Genomic DNA, 14,123 nt, shown 5'->3' with positions numbered 1-14,123 from the left:
TGTGTAGACTATGGTACATACACACATGTATTTCCCAAAAAGTATACATTACAACATAGAATTTTTAGTTAAATAAATTGGAAAAGTTTTTAGGAGCTAATGATAAGAATTCAAGATGTGTTTGTAAGCAAAGGTGCTTTCGTATAGCAACTTATGATGGATGTTGTCGTTTGCAGGTCATACACCAAGGTCAATATAAAATTAGTTTTGGTACCAAAAGAAAAGTATCTCACAATGAATCTACCTTTTTTAATAAAAACCAGAAAATCAGCAACAGTTAAAACATTATGACCAAAGTTAGAGATTTGCAAATTAGGTCAAACTGGACAAGGTCAAGGAGTCAATATAAATTATGCCCAAAGGAATTTCACAAGGAGTACAAAGGTGAAATATAAAAGTCACAGAAACAACCAGTCATAATTCTAAAGTCATAACCAAAGTTTTTTTTTCAAAAATAGGTCAAAGTCAGGGGTCCAAGTAATGGATTAAAATATTCGTATTCAAGAGAAGCTCTTACCACAAGAGATAAACAAGTAAAGTAGTAAACCCTTTGCACTGAGTGGCTACGGCCAAGGTTAAACTTTTTTAATTTTCAAAAGAAGGTTAAATCCATAAGTTCAAGGTCAAAACTTTTGGTATTCAAGTCTTGTCAAAGAAATGAGCATGAAGAGTATGATATCAATTAAACAGATCATCTGACAAACAAACGAAAAACGGACAGACCGTCAGAGGAAAATATGTATGCCCCTGATTCTTGAATAACGGGTGCATGAAAAATGCTAATATCACTTTGTAAAATAAAATATTATACTATGGGGAGAAGAGATCTAAGTGTAAGTTTCCCCACAAATATGTCGAGAATTGTTGATTTCTTTTCAAATCACGTAGACGTACAAAAATAATGGCGTCGCACTAACGAAATATAACATCGTGATGAAAATAAAATACTTTTAATAAGAAAATTGTAAAACTTTATAGCTATTTCGTTGCAAAAAATTGAGCAAAAGAGATTTTTTTTTACAGATTGATTCTAAATTTAAATCACATTTATTGTGATGATTAAAAAACTAATCAGCTTTGTTCTAGTCTTATTACTTTGGTTTTGAAATGCGTATAAAGGCTCCTAAAAATTTTGCTATGAATAATTGAAAAAAATTGATATTCCAAAAAACTGTTTTGTTAAAATGCTCTTGTCAACCAAAATAGAGTATGTGTTTTTATTAAATTTAGATATAATTCTTGATAGTTTTAAAAATGGCATCTAAACAGGTTAGATATTGAGAATCATAAAAAATTTAGATATTTTAATATTGTTTTTCTCAAAGACACGGGCAGATTCAACATCAATTTGTAAAAGTTTTGCAATAAAGATTGCAAATGGTTTGAACATATCTTATTGTATAAATACTATACAAATGGTTTAAACACAAGTTCTTACAACTTACTAGGTTCTCACCAAACAACTGTCAATATATATACATAGGGAAAATAAGTGAAAAGGAATATTGATGTACAAACAAGTTTGTTAAATTGAAACATACATTTGTTACATATGATAAATATATAATTATATAGAGTGTAAGTGTTAGGCAGTAATAATTAATTAAATCTACCAGAATCTCTTACAAATTTATGAACTGACTGAAAAATATATTTATTGATTTCTACATTTTGTGACTCATCTCCCCACAGAAGTAAATGACAATCAATAATGTTCAATTTGATATTTGGTTTCGTAAGACAGTAAATCTCTGAATAGCTTTTCTCTAGCAAATTGGTACTTATTGCAGACAAAGAAAAAATGATATGAGTCTTCTGGTGTACCACATGAACAGTTAGGACTCTCGATAATGTTTCTTCTATAAAGATCATAATTTAAAATGCAATTGTGTCGTTGTTTAGTATGTATGATATTAAGTCGTCTATTACCATGGGAGAAATAAGAAGGGGGGTCTGCTGGTTTTTTATGTATGTTATTTTTAAAGCTGCTAAAAGATATGCTGTTTATAGTGGTGATACTCAGCATATTCCATTGGTTTATTGTATCAGGAACAAAAGATTTCTTGAATATTTCAAGTCTACATCTAGGAATAGTGTAGTCCTCTCTATTGCGTGTATCGTACTTTGATTCATTACGTCTTGTTGCGGGAAAAATACTTTTTAAATAATCGGGTACTAAGATGTGATGTAGTTTGTACATAGTATTTAGCTTTGCTACTTTTCGCCTATCTGCAAGAGGTTCCCATCCTGTTTCTAAATATAATGCATCTCTTGAAGCGATAATTGGGTACCCTGTAATAATTCTTGCAGCATAAAGCTGCACCATTTCTAATCGTTCAACATCTTGTAAAGAACACCCGTTCCAAACTATAGAACAATATTCAAGTAGCGGTCTAATACATGTTATGTACATTTTAGATAAAGTTTTTCTACCGATATTGTATTTCAGCTTTTTTAAAAGACCTAATCTTTGGTAAGCCTGTTAAACCATATTGTCTATATGATCAGACCAATTAAGATTTTGGCTCAAAAGTAAAGCCAAATGCTTATGAGAGGTTATGTCTTCTAGATTACATCGTTGAAATTGTAATTTTGGGAGATAATAATTGGATTTTAATGTAAAGAGTAATGCTTTCGTTTTAGATGGGTTAAATTTCATTGGCCGTTTGGAAGACCACTTTTCCAGAATATCTTAATCATGATTTAAAGTATATTCAATAGTTGCAACATGATAAGAGGAACTTTGCAACGAGTTGACATCTGCAAACAATCTACACAATGAAATCATGTAAATCACATAAATCAAAAAAGTAAAGGACCAACAACAGATCCTTGTGGTACACCAGCGTTAATGTTTCTGTTAGACGAAAAAATCTGCAAACAATCTACACAATGAAATCATTTTTTTTCTGATACATCATTCACATAAATCAAAAAAAGTAAAGGACCAAGAACAGATCCTTGTGGTACACCAGAGTTAATGTTTTATGTTTATGTTTAATGTTTAAAAATATCTTTGTAAATAACTTTCTGTCTTCTGTTACATAGGTAACTCTCTATCCAGGTAAGAATATTTCCACATAATCCATAAGATTTTAAATATTCTCATGGCAAATGAATATTATTGATTTTAATAAGTTTTAACATGGATTTGTTGTGATTTGGTGTTGTGAGGTATGTTCTCTGAGACATGCTGTATGAAAATTAACTTGCAAAGATATGTCTTTTATGGGTGTTTTAGTTAGGTTTAGTCCTATTTAAGATATTCAAATTAAAAAAAAATTATCAGTTTGACAGAAGATTCCGAAAGTACAGACCTACCTTAACATGAATGTATTTTTCCTAATTGTATTGTCTAGGTGACACTTTTGATGTTTTAGATGTTCAAACTTAATCTCCCCTAATTGTATTGAACGCAATTATGAGCTTTCGTGTTTTTTTTTTCCGTTTTTTAATATTTCACTCTCTACTCGGAACTCTAAAAATATATATCAAATTAAACGGAATTTTTTATGAAGTTGTTAAAATACTTAATTAGTAGCAATGTTGTAATTTCAATGATATTAAAGAAAGGAATATAGACAAGCTCTGATTAAAAAAAATAAGAAAACAAAAGACCGAACCTGAAAATTTACATAGGGTCTTGGGTTACAGCATTTTGACATCAGAACAAATGCTAAATTAGCTTGCAATCTACATAATTGTATTTTTATGAAAGAAGAACACGCCATTTGTCCATTCCTTTTACCTATTTCACTGAAGAGTATCTTAACAAATTTTTTGTTGTGTTAATTTCATAAAAAAATATCAAAAGATGACGAAGATGATTGTTTTCTACTATTCTGTTTGATAAGACAAATATTCAGCTTAAGGAAAAAATCACAAAACTCAGATCTCAAACAGAATCGAGAATGTCTAAAATGCATTATATGGAAATAACGAAAAGTACTAGTATTCAAGCTTAAAAGTCATGAAAACTGTAAGAAATAGGAGCAAAGCAAACCATTTTGTTCCAAAAAAAGATCACATTAACAAAGCACATTGTTTAAAACACATATATGATACATTAGAATAGAAATAAAAGATACTAACACTAAGTATTTAAATTAATACAATATTTATACACTGAATTGACGACGGATTTTCCGTCATTTCCTGGTCATGACAAGGGTCACACGGCGGGTGTGATCGGTCGGCAGGGGATGCTCACTCCTCCATGGCACCTGATCCCACCTCTGATGTTTCAGAGGTTCGTGATTGCCATGCTCCTATTTTGTATTGTTTTATAGACTTGGTCTTGAATACTGTTCGTTATTTTCATTGAATTGATGATGACAGTACCATAACGTTTATTCTTTATATTCATGATCTATTTTCTTGCTGCATAGAAAAAAATATTCACGATATAATTGGGCAAAATGTCACACATAATATTAAAAAAATCTTTACTTATATGGTTTTTAAAATTTCATATCAAAATGTTGTAAATTAATATCAATTTTTGGTGATTAATCAGGACATATCATTACGTCACGGAGGAACAAAATCTTCGACGTCACGGACATTATAGAAAAATATGAGATTCAAGTTCATTTTCTCAACATTTTCCCGATATTTTCTGTACAGTTTGAGTAACTTTATCTACTATACATCAATGCAGCATATTCTTTTTTTTCAAACCAAAAACTGAGAAATAGTGTGATATTGGTGACTCTCAATCACGTTCTTTACCGTCCGGATCAGGTTTTCGTCGATTATCTTCTTCCTATCTTATCTAGCCTTTTTGCAAAGGTCTAAGGATCTAAAATTCCAAAATACTATTTATAGACAAATGTCACCAATAGCCCAGTTTACTACATGCCTTATTCTGCATATTTTGGATCTATGTTGACGATATCTCAAGCATTACACATAATCTAACAAAACTGTGGTGCTCTGTTAATTTAAGAGACGTCATTTTCTCAGGAATTGCATCGGAGAAAAATCACTTTATTTCATTTAGTACTACAAATATCACGTCAGAAATATAAATACATATTGATACAACAAAATAAAAATACCTTTGAGAAAATAGTCGAAAAATATCGCGTTTATAGAAAATTAATGATTCTGCATGTTTGTGTTTCAAATTTTTGTCGTGTTCCGTACCTCTCCATCTGGGATATCAACACGGCGGAAATTTTTAGAGAAGATTTTAAAAATACAGAAATTTTGGTAAAAATATATTGAAATCTTTAAGATACATATTTCTCTGAGATTTCAGCATAAATTTTGAACGGCCCTCGTATTTATACAAACTCAAAGGATATTGCGTCAGACTTTTAAAGATAAAATAATGTGTGTGAGATTCATGTGCAATCTTAGCTATTCACCATTTTGGGTCTCGTAAACCAAGGTATTATTTTACATGTAACACGCCAAGTATGATACTGAAAGAGTTCTCTTGTTATTTTCGTTCTTCTAAGAATCGCTCTGTACTGTCAGAAGAAATAAATTCAAAATTGAATAAACCATTGATGATATATTGTGTTACATTAACATTTAGAGGCTAATGTATCAAAGTTGAAATAATTCAATAAATTATTAATAATGACTGAGAGTCAGATAATTGTTTCTTTTAATTTATTTTTAATTTGATTCAAGAAAATAAAAACTTATTTTCCATATTTAAAGATAGCTAATGATAACAAAAACCACTGTATAACAAGACAGACATTAACTAGTTTAAAAAACAACAGAACACTTCTGTTAAATTTTAAATCGCAATTTCAAAAAAAAAAAAAAAAAAAATTGACAATTCTCATAAACTTAAAAAATCGATACTTAAACAACAGTAAAATATAGAGAACGTAACAGTAAGCCAATCATTTTTCACTCATTGATTAAGATACGATATATATATTTGGCTGTTGAAAGACCAATTAGCAGAAATTTCAGGATTCACAAGAACGCAGAATTTTTTATCTTAAAAAAGTAAAAAAAAAAAAATGGGCAGTCGATGGGTTATCTCCTTAATGGTCGGCTTCTTAGCTTTATCTAAAGCAAGCATTATTTCTCAGAAATTTATTGCAATAATGGAGTTTAATAATAAAATATCAAACTATGAGATTTTAGGAGAACAGAATTCTCATTCTTTGACCGGGTGCGCCGCAATGTGTCAAAGGGAGTGCGTCTTCTTCGGTTTTAATTCGCAAACGAAGAAATGTCGAACCCACAAGAAAAGTCTAACGTCTGGTACGTCTGAGCAGGCCGGGTGGAGATACTACTCAGATAATGGTATGTACACATATTATTCTTCTTTCTGTTTGCTTCTTTGTTTTTTAAGGTTCTTCTCGAAAAGACACGACTTATTCTCTTGACATTTCTTTTTAAGTGGTATATGTGTATTTTCAACATAAAAAGAAATAATATTCATTTAGTCTTTGTTATGAGGATCATTCTTAACCATAAGAAAATTATAGCCATGTAATTAACTAAAAAAAAAAATCAACGAAAAAAACTTACCTGAAGCTAGTTTCTCGAAATTGCTATCTTGAAAACAGCTGTCCTGAAATCTGAGGACATGGAGATAACGAACAGTATTCAATCTCAAAGTCCAATACAAAATAGGAGCAGAGCAAACACGGACCACTGAAACTCAGATATGGGATCAGGTGCCATGGAGGAATGAGCATCTTGAGAGTGAGATTAAATCTTGTGCCATGGAGGAGTAAACATCCTCTGTCGATCGGTCAATTCCACAGTGTGTCCCCTCTCCTGATCTGGAAAACGGAAAGTTTTAGGACAATTCATTGTAAAAATATAGGCCTTACAATCTGTTATAAAGTCAGTCTGAATTTGATAGACTGTGTTGGGAAACATTGTCATTGTATCAGCCTTAGAAATATACGAAAGGTTAAATTTCACATACATTATAGCATACAAAAAATGTAGATATCGTGGATTTTACTATATTTTTTAACATCTAATTTATGGTCCAAATGGTATAACATCTGATCTAAAAATGCATCCCTCTTTAACATTTCTGTCAATCCACGGAGTATTGAAAATAGTTGTATATTATTTTAAATACTTTTAATTATGTCATAAATCAGAGATTTGTAGCAATTAGAAAATAAAAAAAAAATGATTTAAGATAATGAGGAACAACTTACCTAATCTGCATGGTAGATGTTGTTAACATTGTAGCTGCAGTTATTAACTTTCATATATCATGCAGGGATTATATATCTTCTCACTTCTTGTACATACGCATAACATGATCCCGTCATTTTTTTTAGATTTTGTTTTCTCTGCCATTCCCAAAGATTGCAATGATCTTCACGAGGACGGACAAACCATCACAGGGGTGTATGATATATACCCCTACAGTACATTAACCATTCCAATAAGTGTATATTGCGATATGACGACAATGGGCGGGGGGTGGACGGTATGTAGTTTCTTCTAAAAAAAAAAAAAATAAATAATGCAACTTAAATTGGGTCTGTTGTTTTAAGATTGTAAGATAAAGATTATGAATATATTGGGTTTATATCATAATAATTAATTGTTCCAAGCAATAAATTGAATTGTTATGCATGTTAATTTTCAAAGGCCATTCAGAAACGCGTAGACGGATCCGTGATCTTTGACAGGAACTGGGCGGATTATAAGAATGGTTTTGGTTCACCGGAACAGGATGTCTGGGTTGGTAAGTGTAAATGTAAATAAGAACTTTTTATTCCTTCAGAGTTCGAAGATAAAAAAAATCTTGTGGCAGGTAAAAATTATAAAGCGTAATAAAGATCTAAATTTAAGACTAGGTAATGTGTGTTCTACGATATTCAGATATCGTGTTTTATTGACTTCTCAAATAATTAGAAAAGAAAAAGAAAAGAAGAATATCATTTAGCGGCATATTATTATGAGACAAAATTAAGCAATTTAGTCTACAGCGAAGGAAAAAAAAAAAGATTTTTCATTACGGTAGATTCAATTTTTAAAAAGAATTAAATGTTAATGCAATGGGTTTTTCAGCTGATTTCACATAAATCTTAATACAGGAAATGACGTTATCCATCAATTAACAAAAGAAAATTCATCATCCTTGTATGTGTCCATCACTCTCCAGAATGGTACAACACAGTATATAATGTACGACCGATTCTCTGTCTCCGACGAAGCAGGAAAATATCAACTCTTTCTTACAGGAGCTGCTACGGGGACCTTAGGTGAGTGTATTCACGTTAAGTTTCTTAAAATTAGGTTCAACTTACGTATATTATCATAATACCTTTTGTGTTGAAATATTATCATGATGTTGAAAAAATTCTTTCTGATATTTTGTTTACGTTTTCGATTCCACAATAATTAAACATGTTTAATATACTAGCGGAAATAAGAAACTGTGCAGTATTTTATACATGAATAAATAATAAAAATAACAATGAACAAATTTTTATTTTTTGTAATACCATTAACAAATGCATTCATAACAACATTTGATAATTCATAAAGTTAACGTCAATTTATGAACACTGGATAGACACTGGTATCCAAAATTGACTTAAGAAAGTCAATAACTTGTGTGACCACCATTTGCATTAACGCATTCTTGACAACGGCGCCTCAATGAAGACACTAAAGTGTTCAGATGTGCTTGGGGGATGTTGTGTCAGATGATGATTAAGGCCTGGATTCAATCAGTCAGCGTCACTGGCTGATTTAGCAAACGGCGAGAAATCGGGGGAAACAGCTAGCCAAGGCAAGACATCGGCATGCTAATGAACGAAAACTACGCATGCAACATGTGGTCTTGCGTTATCGTGCTGTAAGGTAATGTGATTTTTTGTCCCTGTATCAAAGGTTCCACATGGCGCTGAGAAATGTTGTCTCGATAGCGCACGCCGGAGAAATTTCCATTGACGATTTGAAGAGGGGTCCTTCCACATGCTCGATTCCACCCCATACCATAACTCTTTCTCCACCGAATTGTCGCTGTTGCACAAAACAAGCGTCCTGGTACCGCTTCCTAATGCGACGATACACTCTTCAACGGCCGTCACTTCTATGCAAATGCATTTTGGACTCGTCCGTGAACAGAATATTGGCCTAATCCTGTAGTGTGAATTGCAGATGTCGTCTGCACCACGCTAGTCTTGCGATATGATGAAAAAGTATTGTGCGAATAGCTGTAAGTCTTGGTCTGTTGTTGTGCTCTCGCAGACGATTGTGCACAGTTCTTGAACTGATTGGTCTAAGTCCAGGAATGGTTCTAGCAGTCACACTTGCTGTCTGGAACCAATTTCTCAGGTGCACGAGTCTAATGTGGTTGTCCTGTTGACGCAACGTCACACGAGGACGCCCAGAGTGTGGTCGATCCCTAGTATTACCAGATTGTTGAAAACGTGTCCATTATGTTTGGATGATTTTTCGGTTTTTCGGTCTTGTAAAATCCAAAGCGTCTTGCAACGTTGATGTTTGCCATTCCAGTTGATTGATTGATTGTATATTGTTTAACGCCCCTCTCGAGAATTTTTCACTCATATGGAGACGTCACCGAATGCCGGTGAAAGGCTTCAAATTTGGACCTTTACTCGGCACTTAGGGTCATTGAGCAGTGAGGGATATCTTTGCTGCCAACGCCTGCCACTAACGGTTTTTACGGTCTCATCAGAAGGACCTGCATTTTTCACTTCAAAGTGCCGAGCGTAAAGCGAAGAATCAGTTGCTACCCATTTTATCGACTAGGTCAGTCGCCGCCGAGATAAAAAGGCACGACCTCTCGATCACGGAGAGAGCGTCTACCGAGTGATCTACCGTAAACTCCAGCTTGACACATCCCAATAGCAATATAACTGTTCAATAAATAATGTTCATAACTGTATGACATATAATACAGATATCATATGACATTAAGCTTGACTTTCTCTCATTGTTTAATCTTTAATGAATTTATAACAGTTTATGTGACCACTTTTTATCACATAGTGAGAAGTTGAGACTGCATTATAAATGAGTGGTTAAGAAGAAGTAAATAGAGTGAAAATAAAAGCTTCATTAAAGCTGCTGTAAAACTTGTTAAAAATCCCAAAGAAATATTCATTGAAATATGTGAAATTTACAGCATTCAATGCCTGTTTTACAAACAAATGAGCAGTTGGATTTCAATGATAAAAAAATTGAATAATGGGCATCAAAAACGGGTACCGTCCTTGCCAAAAAAAAATTATAACAACTTATATACTCTTTGCCAAATTTCAACCGATAATATTTGATGATGTGTGATTGACTTTAAGACACATAGCAAATTCAATAGACATCATTTCGGGGTGTAGTTTACACTGTTTTTAAAGCAATATGAGCTGAATGTTTGACGTCAGAAAAAAATTCAAATTTGTCATTAACTATATCAATGACAGAAAAATAGAACATTTATGATATTCTGTTGTTCATATTTGAAATGCAAGAGCTTTTTATACGCTTTGATTGAAGCCAAATTGTATTATTATCGTATTGTACAACAATAATTTCTTATATAATAATGTATATTCAGTTGTACTGAAACATTTCTTTTTTCTAATGAAACATTTTTTAAACTTTATTTTGGTTTTATTGATCATAGGGGTTGAGATTACATACAGATTAATCAAAATAACACATTTTACCAGCAAAATAAAATCTTCAAAAATGCTGTTAATACTGCTTTAAGAAACGTTTGATGGTTAAAAAGCTTAGTACTCAAAGGTCACCCTTTATTTTGAAAAATTAGTGAAAACGACATGTACGAATGTCTTAACAATTGTTTTAAGATATCAGTAATTTTATCCACATTTAGTAATTTTATCCAGTTATCCACATTTGCATGATATTTAAACAGATAATGGAACTTGAATATATTGTTTAAAAGCCTCAAAACAAAATTTACCATAAAATATACTTGATAAAAACAGCAAAGGTCTGACAAAAGCAAGGAATTGCAAGAGCACAAAGACAGATTTATATCCAATTTCTTAAATATTAGTGGTATTGTTGTTCAAATTCGAGGAGACAGTTTATTTTCTGGAGGAGGCTAGAGAGCAAATATTTTGCAAAAAATCGAAAGGTTCATGAGAGGAAGGACCCAGAATCAGGAATCCACTATATTAAATTTCTTCATGACAGCGTCCAAATCCGCACGCCCTGAATAGTAAAGGGATATTTGGGAGAAAGAGAAATTTATTGTTTTTTCACATTAACAGTATTTGCAAGATCTTTGACGTAATACAGCTTAAGAAGATAATGACAGATTGACTGGAAATGACCGTTGTGTCTATTTATATTGTTATAATATTGTATTTCGGGAGACAGCATGAGAAGATAATGTCAGATTGACTGGAGATGACTGTTGTGTCTATTTATATTGTTATAATATTGTATTTCAGAAGACAGCATGAGAAGATAATGACAGATTGCCTGGAGATGAATGTTGTGTCTATTTATATTGTTATAGTATTGTATTTCAGGTGACAGCATGAAAAGAAAACGACAGATTGACTGGAGATGACTGTTGTGTGTATCTATATTGTTATGATATTGTATTTCAGGTCGAGGGTCCTTATTTCACCATGTTGAACTCACAAGGGGTAATTAATTGTTTTATTATACCGATATATTGAAAAGTATGAATCTCTAACCGTTATCAATTCTTTCTTTGATCGGGATAGGGATTCGCTACAGACCGGATAGCGAAGTTGTTTACATTGGCGTCTGCAAGTCGTGTAAGTTTTTGCATCATGATTTACTGATAATGATTACTGATGATAACAATATTTATTTGATAGCGACATACATTGTTATAACTAACGATTACTTTTCCTCTACTCAGAATACTCACTCAAAATCTAGCACAGAATTGAACTCTTTTAAGAGCCGTCTCTACATTCTATTGAACTGAATTGTAACGATATATTTTACCGTATTCTGTTATGTAATGCAAAACAGACCATGCACAATTTAAAAAAAAATGTTGTTTTTTTTTTCGAATAATTATTATTTTTAGCATTAACTTCACTCAAAAATGAATTTCTGATTAAGCGGTCATTTTTAGCGGTCATTAAAAAAAATGACCGGGTCAATATATCCCACGTGCAATGATTCCTAGGTCAGTATTGCAGTAAACAATACCATTTGGAGTTTTCTTACCAGCCAATCAAATTCGAGCATTATCAATAGAGGTATAATAAATTGTTATAATATTGTTTTTCAGGAAACAGCATGAGAAGATAATGACAGATTGACTGAAGATGACTGTTGTGTCTATCTATATTGTATAATATTGTATTTCAGGAGAGAACAAGAGAAGATAACGACAGATTGACTGGAGATGACTGTTGTGTCTATTTCTATTGTTATAATATTGTATTTCAGGAGACAGCATGAGAAGATAATGACAGATTGACTGGAAATGACTGTTGTGTCTATCTATATAGTTATAATATTGTATTTCAGGAGACAGCATGAGAAGATAATGACAGATTGACTGGAGATGACTGTTGTGTCTATTTATATTGTTATAATATTGTATTTTAGGAGACAGCATGAGAAGATAATGTCAGATTGACTGGAGATGACTGTTGTGTCTATTTATATTGTTATAATATAGTATTTCAGGAGACAGCATGAGTAGAAAACGACAGATTGACTGGAGATGACTGTTGTGTGTATCTATATTGCTATGATATTGTTTTCATAAAGATAATGACAGATGACTGAAGATGACTGTTCATTTATATTGTTATGATATTGTATTGCAATAGACAGCTTGAGAAGATAATGACAGATTGACTGGAAATGATTGTTGTGTCTATTTATATTGTTATAATATTGTATTTCAGGAGACAGCATGAGAAGATAATTACAGATTGACTGGAGATGACTGTTGTGTCTATTTATATTGTTATAATATTGTATTATAGGAGACAGCATATATATAATATACAGATTGACTGGAGATGACTGTTGTGTCTATTTATATTGTTATAATATTGTATTTCAGGAGACAGCATGAGAGGATAATTACAGATTGACTGGAGATGACTGTTGTGTTTATTTATATTGTTATAATATTGTATTTCAGGAGACAGCATGAGAAGATAATGACAGATTGACTGGAGATGACTGTTGTGTCTATTTATATTGTTATAATATTGTATTTTAGGAGACAGCATAAGAAGATAATGACAGATTGACAGGAGATGACTGTTGTGTCTATTTATATTGTTATAATATTGTATTTCAGGAGACAGCATGAGAAGATAATGACAGATTGACTGGAGACGACTGTTGTGTCTATTTATATTGTTATGATATTGTATTGCAGGAGACAGCATGAGAAGATAATGACAGATTGACTGGAGATGACTGTTGTGTCTATTTATATTGTTATAATATTGTATTTCAGGAGACAGCATGAGAGGCCCTGATCCGGCTGGGATGTACTTCTCGACCCCAGACAGGGATAATGACAAGTGGAGTGATAATAACTGTGCTGCTGCTTTCAAAGGAGGCTGGTGGTTTATCCGCTGTAACAGAGCCTTCCTTAACGCTCCATGGGCCCCTACAGTACGTGGAATACCATTAAAGAGGACGTTAATGATGGTCAAACGTAACTAGGTAAACATCATTCAGTCTTAATAACAAGTTTTTTATGTTTGTATAACTGTGAAAAGTTAAGTTATAAAGGTTTTATTTTAGTAGAAAACATATGCCATTATACATGTATATTAGAAGAATTTATTTTTTTTTTTACAGATGAAAGATCATATATGGATTATGCAAGCCCTCAAAAGAAGATTTTTGATTAATTTCTCACGCTGATTTTTTTTAGATATTAAACATCAAGTAATAAACATGTAAACAAATATGTTTTCGGTAAATAAAGGGGGTTTAACTATTTTGCGAAGCGATACTGAATGTATTCAGTAAAAGATGTACTTTAAATGTGTTGTAATAAATTTGAAATTATCATTATTTCGTTGCTATTTACAAAAACTGATAAATGATGATGTTTGGACAGATAATAAACCTATTATAGTGGAATCTGTTTAATCCAACACATTTGCAATACGTTTTTACTATGGGGTCCGCCATTCAATTCCATT

General features: G+C 32.1%; 1 protein-coding gene and 1 long non-coding RNA gene across 2 annotated transcripts; both read left to right on the top strand.

Annotated features, from left to right (window-relative positions):
- The first annotated feature begins 6,152 nt into the window (after positions 1 to 6,152).
- Positions 6,153 to 11,527, top strand: LOC134271153 (fibroleukin-like). Its single transcript, XM_062753405.1, has 5 exons — positions 6,153 to 6,276; positions 7,281 to 7,432; positions 7,597 to 7,693; positions 8,046 to 8,213; positions 11,487 to 11,527. Exons 1-5 carry the CDS (start codon positions 6,153 to 6,155, stop codon positions 11,525 to 11,527), a joined length of 582 nt encoding a protein of 193 aa, XP_062609389.1.
- Positions 11,528 to 11,708: 181 nt separating this feature from the next.
- LOC134271152 (uncharacterized) lies at positions 11,709 to 13,919 on the top strand. Its single transcript, XR_009992964.1, has 3 exons — positions 11,709 to 11,741; positions 13,424 to 13,635; positions 13,774 to 13,919. It is a non-coding gene; the product is annotated as an uncharacterized LOC134271152 (long non-coding RNA).
- Positions 13,920 to 14,123: the final 204 nt, after the last annotated feature.

The sequence above is a fragment of the Saccostrea cucullata genome, unplaced genomic scaffold (assembly GCF_032062105.1).
Source record: "Saccostrea cucullata isolate Sc308-1 unplaced genomic scaffold, CSIRO_AGI_Scuc_v1 ctg9312, whole genome shotgun sequence".
NCBI lineage: Eukaryota > Metazoa > Mollusca > Bivalvia > Ostreida > Ostreidae > Saccostrea > Saccostrea cuccullata.
This window is presented reverse-complemented; position numbering and strand designations above follow the sequence as displayed.